This window comes from Hyperolius riggenbachi, chromosome 4, assembly GCF_040937935.1.
Source record: "Hyperolius riggenbachi isolate aHypRig1 chromosome 4, aHypRig1.pri, whole genome shotgun sequence".
In the NCBI taxonomy this organism is placed as follows: domain Eukaryota; kingdom Metazoa; phylum Chordata; class Amphibia; order Anura; family Hyperoliidae; genus Hyperolius; species Hyperolius riggenbachi.
This window is the reverse complement of record NC_090649.1, coordinates 403,194,228-403,204,102: the sequence shown is the minus strand read 5'-3', so window position 1 is coordinate 403,204,102 and position 9,875 is coordinate 403,194,228. Positions and strand designations below refer to the sequence as shown.

At 42.9% G+C, this 9,875-nt stretch overlaps 1 protein-coding gene across 1 annotated transcript in view; it reads right to left on the bottom strand.

The window, feature by feature from the left end:
- Positions 1-998: 998 nt before the first annotated feature.
- Positions 999-9,875, bottom strand: part of POLR1B (RNA polymerase I subunit B) — a 50,863-nt gene continuing 41,986 nt past the window's right edge. The window contains exons 14-15 of the mRNA XM_068232296.1: positions 8,573-8,826; positions 999-2,015 (exon numbers count right to left, since the gene is read on the bottom strand). Coding sequence (XP_068088397.1) covers positions 1,133-2,015; positions 8,573-8,826 — 1,137 coding nt within the window. The 3' untranslated portion in view covers positions 999-1,132. The remainder of the gene's footprint in view (positions 2,016-8,572; positions 8,827-9,875) is intronic.

Genomic DNA, 9,875 nt, shown 5'->3' with positions numbered 1-9,875 from the left:
TCTCACGACCCCTCCCACCCAGGCAGTCGCTACTTCGATCACTTGTCATCAGGTCGAGGTTATATAACTATCCATACCAGACGCAGGGACTCCTTATTCCCCAGGCAGTTCTTCTGCTAAACACCCTTCCACAACCAGGGCAGCCCCCCCCGGAACAGTTCTAGAAGACTATGCAAAGGTCTGGCTCTTGTTTGCTTTAAAGCAGACCCAAACCAAACATTTCTTTAATTCGAAATATTTAGTTGCACCAATCTGACACATACAAAGATAAATAAACACTCCTTCAAGCCTATGAGCATTTCAGTGCATGCTTTTCACACTTCTCTTTTCATAACTAGAGTTATACAAGTGGCAGCCATTAGCAATTCCTCCTTTGCCGGACACCTCCTACTCCACCAGTCTGCCGGATTCTGTCCCGGCAATATGAAAGGAAAGGAGAGGTTCCTCCAATAAATGTAAATATGCAGCTAAAAAAGGGTGCTATTTATTATTAGAATTTAGAAAATAGTTTTTATTTCTGAAATCTTGTATTTTTAATTTGGGTCCACTTTAAATGTTGCTCTCCCTCTTGTCATCTGTCATAATCTTGTAATGTGTACTTGCACATCTGTAATTGTCTGTTTTGCACATCTGTGTATGCCTGTCTTGTGTACATTGCCTATGCCATGTGTACCACAAATAATTCCGGGTATGGCACCTGCTGTACTTGGCGATTAAAAGGGATTCTGATTCTGTGTCAGTAGCAGAGCCCTTAATCAGTAGTTGTCAATTCTGAAAAAAAACCTAAAAAAAAAACAAAACACAACACTCTATCCACAGATTTGAAGTATTTTTGACATTCCTGTATGTGCAGGTATCCCTCTAGTACCACCCCCACTTTTTTTTTTTTAGTTAACAGCTCCAAAGTGTTCCACGTACAAAATGGAGAGAGTAAAGAATACTTTTTGCAGAGCTAAAGGTTTTTTTTCAATTTAAAAAAAAATAAAAGACCACATGCATCATGGGAAAATATTTATCTGGACTCTTCGATTTTGCAGGCGTACAATACAAGACACAAAGTTCTAAAATACCAAACTGGTATAGGTTAGTTTGTATTAGTCCACAAGGCACTTAGCATAAGGTTTCTCTTTTATCAACTCACATTTAGCTGAACATTAATGTTCATAGCTGCCAACTCAGCCACAAAGTACCGGAACACATAGGGAATAGATATAGTGTCAATAGTATCAGAGCGATCACAGATGGTACAGTATTGCTTCCTGTTCCGCATGGATGACCAGGAGGGAGGTGGCTTCTCTAGGAAAGGTGACAGGAGGCTGCCACATTCTAGGCACACGTGAGCCTCTGACCTATCAGAACAGTTAAAAAGTCTGTCATGGAGCAAGAAAGATGTGCCATGCGCCAGCAAAGCATCACGCTCCATCTCTCCAAAACGTATACCACCCTGAACGTTCCTGCCACCCACAGGCTGGTTGGTCACCCTGTCTCGAGCTCCGGTTGTCCTCACTTGGAACTTATCAGAAACCATGTGACGCAGGCGCTGGTAGTAGACCACACCAATGAAAATGTCGGCTTCAAGCTCCAGCCCACTGATTCCTGAATACAACTTCTCTGTGCCGTAGTAGTTATAGCCAGCTGCCTTCAACATCTCCCCAAAGTATTCCAAGGCTGAATTTTCTTCAGAAAAGGTGAAAGGTGTGGCATCATGGCACAAACCGTGCAGGGCAGCCGATTTACCAGCCATGCTCTCTATCAACATCCCGATGGTCATTCTGGATGGGAAACCGTGCGGGTTGAACAGAATGTCTGGCACCATTCCACTTTCACTGAATGGCATATCCTCTGATGGCCACAGTCTACTAAGGATGCCCTTCTGACCATGCCGGCTGGCAAATTTATCTCCGATGGTGGGGTTACGAGGTACCCTCATAGTGACGCATGCAGATTTAAACTTTCCTGTGCCCAAATCATTGCTGCAAACTTTGATGTTGTCCACAATGCAGTTTTCTTTACTCCTGGAAAAAGAATAGAAGACTGTTTAACAAGAACAACTAATGACGTTTAATGTGAATGGACAGTTTTTGACATCCTTTTACCCAACCTCCACCCAACATAAAGTAAATAAATAAATTTCTCCAAATATTTTATTGCCCTTCAATGTTTGTATGGGTTTTTTTTTTTATTCAGTATTCAATAATTTAAAGGGAATCTGAAGTGAAAATAAACTTATCATATAATGATTTGTATGTGTAGTACAGCTAAGAAATAACACATTATTAGCAGATATGAGTCTCATATTGTTTCCAGTACAGAAACCGTTAAAGAGGAGCTGTTAGGTATAGGGTCTCAGAGAAAAAAAACACATATATCAGTAGCTAAAGATTGGCTGTACTTACATTACATATGCATTTCACTGTCCACGTCTGGATTTCACAGAATTTTTATATAGTATATGCAGAGAATGATGCTCCTGACAGCTCATGGCAGGTTCCATGTTTGTGAAGCCAAATGTGTCGTCATGTCCTGCCTGCTTCTGATCACAGAACAGCTCATACTGAATAACACTAGTTTGCAGTGAATATTAATGAGCCATGTGGCTAGGAACAATAGCGGACTCCTGCAGTGTACGCTGCCCCGAGATTTATCTGTGCTGTGGCTGGACTGAGTTTTAGAAGCTGCTGAAACTTGATCCCGTCTTCTCCTTAGCAGCCGAGGGGAGGGCCCCAGAATGCTTTGCAGTATGTTATGCGGCTTGCGTCCAGCTTAGCTCTAAGCTTTGCTGATAAGCATACATCAAAGGTAAGATAGATCTTTATCTTCAGTAATGTCTTTTTGGCTTCCTTCTAAACTGTTTAACACAGGAGACTAGAGGTTTAAATTAGCTTCTGCAGCCTGACAGTTACTCTTTAAGAAACTTCAGTTATCTATGCAAAGAGCTGCTGTGAGCTATGCGACTTTATAAAGTCGTGGACAGCACTGTTTTTAGAAGCACTTATCTCAACTGTCTCTCATTGTTTCTTCTTTGTTTATGGGTTTTCTGCAGAGAAAAGGTCAAACGGTCAGTAGCCTGCTCTGTGAGATCATTTAAAATGCCGAGTGTAATGTGGAAAATGCAATTCTTAGCGAATGATGCAATGTTATAAAAAAAATAAAAATAAAAAAAAAAAAAAGCTATATACCCGAAAATAAAAATGACGATTTTCTTTGTTACTAATGTTCTATTCATTATCTGTACTACACAACAAATTCATTATATCAGGAGTTTGTTTTTTGTTTTTTTTTTGCTTCAGTGTTGCTTCTCGCCTTGCAGGGCTAGGTCCTCGGTTCGAACCCTAGCCAGGGCACTATCTGACTAGAGTTTATAGGTTCTCCCAGTGTCTGCGTGGGATTCCTCTGGGCACTCTGGTTTCCTCCCAAATCCCAAAAACATACAGATCAGTTAATTGGCTTCCTCCTAAATTGGCCCTAGTCTATGATACACACATGACACGTACATACATAAAAGATATGACTATGGTAGGTGTTACTATTCAAAAAATGAAAAGGCTGTCACTTTCGAAAAAAAACAATTTTATTTGTAGAAAAAGGTAATTGCACTTAAAGTACTGATACTAAAAAAAAAAAAAAGGTTGTATTAGTACTTGGAGTGCAATTACCTTTTTCTAACCATAAAATTAAAATTTTTTGAAAGCGACATTAAGCTAGACCTTTTAATTTTTTGAATAGTGAGCACTGGCATATAGGGGGTCCACTCCCCACTTTAGAGAAAATGGGTTAGTCATTGGGTTTAACTGATCTTGTGTTCACCGTTAACTTTTTTTTTTGCGGATCATGGTAGGGATTAGATTGCGAGTCCCTCAGAGGGACAGTTCATGAATAGACTATATGTACTCTGTACAGTACTGCAGCAAATATTGGTGCTATATAGATACTAAATAATAATCGCAAGGAGCAGTGTATTGTGAAATGCAATAGAATGGGAGAGTGACAGGAGGAAACTTCAAAGCAAGCCTGCTTCTTCCTGTCTGAAAATGTTTCAAGGAGTGATTACAGGGCCTGGGGTAAGAGTAGAGAAACGGCAACACACAGGAGTATGTGGATCCACCATGAATATACCTCTGTGCTTACATTAGGTAGCTTCACCCAGGTATCCTTTTAAAACTTACTACAACTGATTCAGTGTAAAATAGCCCCAATTATGTAAACCTGTTCCAAAGGTACAGACTAACCAGCAAGCTCATGGTGAACCAGAACTCATTGGAGTGTGTAAGGGGTTACAATGGTCCAAAAGCCCTCTTACTAAAATGCATGGGAAACACAACCTTGCTTTCCTAAAACAGAAAGTATTTGCGATAATTCAGGTTGGAGAGAACTACGAGATTTCTCTTAGAGCATCACTGCTGAAATATGCAAATAATCCATTGTTGTCCCTGTAAACTAGACACACCTCCAGATCCACTGGAATGCAACATGTCAGCTTGTTATTTGTACAGAGCCATAATAATCCAACATGCATACAGACTGTTTCAGATTGGTTGATCCTCATCACTGCATGGCATGGATTAATGTGGCTCTATGGAGTAGGACTTAAAACAGCCAAAGAATTTGACAGATTACTGGTATGATAAGTAAAGAAATGTGTTTAGGTAAGAGAATGCTCAAAAGTGAGTTTAGATCCCCATTCCCAATAACTTAGTGTATATGGAGTCTGAGTGAAAACCAAGGCTGGTCAGACAACAGGACAGAGTGTTTATATGGCAGTATTGACATCATATTTCAGGATATAATGAAAACTAATGTATTTCTAATCATAACAGGCTACTAGATTTCAGCAGGACCACAATAAACGCAGTTATCTGGTTCTGGATACACTTCAGAAAATGTGACCTGAGCCTTAGTGGCAACAGATCCATACAGTATGGTTATGCTGTATCATCACAGAGGTCCACTGACGTGTCTGCTGGTGTTCATGCATGCCATTTTATAGGAGGAGCAACAACACATCTGCATTCTGAAAATAAATCATGCAGGTCAGTGCATTGAGGAGATATAATGGACAAATCCTGACACTGTGAGGAATGTGTGTGAACTTGCCCAACTTGTGGGTAATTGTCCAGCAGCGGACCTAGTGTGAACAGATCCCAGTAACGTATAATTGCTAAGATATGAAAAAAGTGTACTTTAAAGGGACTCCGAGCAGTGCAGAAACTATGGAAAGATGCATATCATTTTAAAGCTCTCTTTCTCCTCTTTCCAATGATATATAAACCGCCGCCCTACGCCTTTTAGTTTTCGCCATTTTCGATCGCGAAAATAGAGAAAACTAAAAGGTGTAGGGCGACGATTTAGGTGTCGTCAGAAAGAGGAGAAAGAGAGCTTTAACCACTTGAGGACCGCGGGCTTTACCCCCCTTAAGGACCAGACCCTTTTTTTCCATTCAGACCACTGCAGCTTTCACGGTTTATTGCTTGCTCATACAACCTACCACCTAAATAAATTTTGGCTCCTTTTCTTGTCACTAATAAAGCTTTCTTTTGGTGCTATTTGATTGCTGCTGCGATTTTTACTTTTTATTATATTCATCAAAAAAGACATGAATTTTGTCAAAAAAAATGATTTTTTAACTTTCTGTGCTGACATTTTTCAAATAAAGTAAAATTTCTGTATACATGCAGCACCAAAAATTGTGGACAAACATGTTTTTGATAAAAAAAAAACCCATTCAGCCTATATTTTTTGGTTTGGGTAAAAGTTATAGCGTTTACAAACTATGGTGCAATAAGTGAATTTTCCCATTTTCAAGCATCTCTGACTTTTCTGACCACCTGTCATGTTTCATGAGGGGCTAGAATTCCAGGATAGTATAAATACCCCCCAAATGACCCCATTTTGGAAAGAAGACATCCCAAATTATTCACTCAGAGGCATAGTGAGTTCATAGAAGATATTTTTTGTCACAAGGTAGCGGAAAATGACAGTTTGTGACAAGAAAAAAAAAAAAGTTTCCATTTCTGCTAACTTGTGACCAAAAAAAAAAAAAATGAAATCTGCCACAGACTCACCATGCCCCTCTCTGAATACCTTGAAGTGTCTACTTTCCAAAATGGGGTCATTTGTGGGGTGTGTTTACTGTCCTCGCATTTTGGGGGGTGCTAATTTGTAAGCACCCCTGTAAAGCCTAAAGGTGCTCATTGGACTTTGGGCCCTTTAGCGCAGTTAGGCTGCAAAAAAGTGCCACACATGTGGTATTGCCGTACTCAGGAGAAGTAGTATAATGTGTTTTGAGGTGTATTTTTACACATACCCATGCTGAGTGGGAGAAATATCTCTGTAAATGACAATTGTTTGTTTGTTTGTTTGTTTTTTACACACAATTGTCCATTTACAGAGATATTTCTCCCACTCAGCATGGGTATGTGTAAAAATACACCCCAAAACACATTATACTACTTCTGAGTACGGCGATACCACGTGTGGCACTTTTTTGCACCCTAACTGCGCTAAGGGGCCCAAAGTCCAATGAGTACCTTTAGGATTTCACAGGTCATTTTTGTTTTAAGACTACTCCTCACGGTTTAGGGCCCTTAAAATGCCAGGGCAGTATAGGAACCCCACTAATGACCCCATTTTAGAAAGAAGACACCCAAAGGTATTCCATTAGGAGTATGGTGAGTTCATAGAAGATTTTATTTTTTGTCACAAGTTAGCGGAAATTGATTTTAATTGTTTTTTTTTTTCACAAAGTGTCATTTTCCGCTAACTTGTGACAAAAAATAAAATCTTCTATGAACTCACCATACTCCTAATGGAATACCTTTGGGTGTCTTCTTTCTAGAATGGGGTCATTTGTGGGGTTCCTATACTGCCCTGGCATTTTAGGGGCCCTAAACCGTGAGGAGTAGTCTTGAAACCAAATGTCGGGGAGGTTTAGGGCATAAAAAAAAAATAGCGTTTACAGATAGTGACAGGGAGTGATTGATGGGTGATTAGGGGCGTTATTGGGTGCAAACAGTGGTCTGGGGGGTGGGCAGGGGGTCTGAGGGGCGCTGTGGGCGATCAGGGGGCAGGAGGGGGGGGGGGGGAAATCAGTGTACTTGGGTGCAGACTAGGGTGGCTGCAGCCTGCCCTGGTGGTCCCTCGGACACTGGGAGCACCAGGGCAGGAGGCAGCCTGTATAATACACTTAGTATACATTACAAAGTGTATTATACACTTTGTATGCGGCGATCCGGATGCTAGTAACCCGCCGTCGCTTCCGAACGGCCGGCGGGTTACAGCGTGAGGTGGGCGGAGCCAGTCGCCGGTGGCTGATCGCGTCACGAATGACGCGATCGCTCCGCCCATGCTCGTACAAGGACCGCCGCCAATTGTACATGCGGCGGTCCTTGCGGGATCCACTTGCCGGCCGCCTCTGTGCAGTGGGCGGTCGGCAAGTGGTTAAAATGATATCCATCTTTCCATAGTTACATTGTATTACACAGGGCGACTTTTTCTGCTGAATGGAGCTGCTGACTTTGAGAAAAAGTCGCCCTGTGTAATACAATGTAACTATGGAAAGATGGATATCATTTTAAAGCTCTCTTTAAATTCGCTGCAATTTCAATTGCGAAAATAGCGAAAACTAAAAGGCGTAGGGTGGCGGTTTATATAACATTGGAAAGAGGAGAAAGAGAGCTTTAAAATGATATGCATCTTTCCATAATTTCTGCACTGCTCGGAGTCCCTTTAAAGCCTCGCTCACACATATGGGGCATGTCGGAGGGGATCGGCAGGTAGGGCCGAAGCTGTACAGACGCATCACTAGCCTGCCGGCTACCGTTGTGTTCTGTTGCTATGCAGGGAGGGGGAATAACTGGGGAAGACAATGCTCCTTCAGGCAGCATGTCGCTCGCACATGCCCAGTACAAATACACTAATGCACAGCAGTGGCTGTGGATGTGTGCAAATAGGAGGTGCGGGAGATGGCTACTATGGAGGGGAATAGTACTGAAGGCACAAAAGAATGGGATTTCGGAGACCCCTGAAAGTCAAACAATATAGAGAAAAAAAAACAAAATAAATAAAACCCAAAACAATACACATTGTTTGACATACGAGCAAGACAGTATTAACAGTTTAACTTTGAAAACTTCAGTTCATGTACACTTTAAAGGAGTCATCAGGGAAAAATGAGCTTTACTCACATGGGGCTTTCTCCAGTCTCTTGCAGCAGACTGTCCCACGCCGACCGATCTGCTCTCCGCCGCCGCCCCGGGCTCCCCGTTCCGTGCAGAGGACGCTGAGTGAAGCGCCGCTGTCAATCATGGCAACGTTGTCCACGGCCTGCGCAGTGCATTGTGGACAACGTGGCCATGATTGACAGCGGTGCTTCAGGCAGGCGCAGTATGGATGACCTCGAGGTCGTCCTCTGCATCGCGCGGGGAGCCCGGCACGGCGTCGGAGAGGTCGACGTGGCACAGTCGGCTGCAAGGGGCTGGAGAAAGCCCCAGGTGAGTAAAGCTCATTTTTCCCTGATGACTCCTTTAAACCCAAATACAACAAGAGTGCACAGTTGAATTTAGCTAGTTCTTACTTGTAAAACACCACAAAGTTTTCTCCGGTGCTTTGATTAATGTAGCCATAGAATGGATCACCAAACTGCAGAACAGCGCCCACTGGTGGTAGACCGTCCTCATCCAGTTTTCCATTCACCCGTTCATCATCTGGTTTAATCCCAAACACTAAATTGTCCTCCCCATCTTTAATTTTTGTACTAAGGTCTACGTGTTCAGTCTTGTAAACACTGCCATGGGCAAATCCTCTCTCCCAAGATGACTTGTTTAAGATCTGAAAATACAAAATGCATTTCAATTTGATACTGAAAATATTGGAGACATCCAATGTATTTGTGTTCAATAATGGAGACAGTGAGTATATACATTGATCTCTGTCTGAAGATAGTTTCCAAAATGATGTACATGCATGTTCACTTCTGAAAAAAAGTAGACAATATATGACCCAACCATTTCCTGTGGCATGTACAATGCTCCAGTCTGTGTACAGCCATGGCCATACTGTGCTGTGCCGAGTACGGTCCACAGGAAATGGTTGGGTCATATATTGCAGTGGAACAGAGGCACTCGTGCACAGCTTTATCATCCACGTAGGAGTGGCTTTGTGCTACTGCACAGGCCGTACTGGCTGATGCAAAGTACAGCCTCTCTTGTATGCAGATGGGAGTGCAGCCACATAGAAGAGGGTCCCTGCTGTGGTGGGGCTGAGGCGGACATGCAAAGCCGCTAGACCATTCACTTTGGTGAGTATCTAACATTTATATGTTTTTTTTATCACAGTTTTACTTTAACCCTCTTGGCAGTATTCCTGAGTGTAGCTCGGGGTTACGCCTCACTGCAAATAGCGGTGCACCCAAGCTACCCATGGAGACCGCTAGGAGAGCTGTATACAGAGTACGCAGCGGAGCTTTAAGATCAGTTACCTCCCCGGGATCCAGCCACAGCACTCAGTCTTCTGTGTCATCTGAGGCTCCCCATCTCTATGCTGAGATTGTGGTCTGTCACATGATGACCGAGGGCAGTCTCAGCATAGAGTTAGAGCGACCCCCCACTGAGGAAGACTTGCAGTATGTGCCTGGATATCGTAGAGTTGAGTGATCTAGGCTTTGCTCTCTGCATAGGGTATGCAGGGGGGGGGGGGGGGGGACGACTCAGGCGACCTATACTGAATGGGGAAGGGATGGCCACGCTCTGGCAAGTTATTAAGAAGTCTGTGAAGGGGCACACTCTGGCTACCTGCAGTGGTGGGGCCCTCTGGCCACCTATAACAGGGGAGGAGCACTTTCTGGCTACCTAAACAGAAGAGCTACCTAAATATCAGAT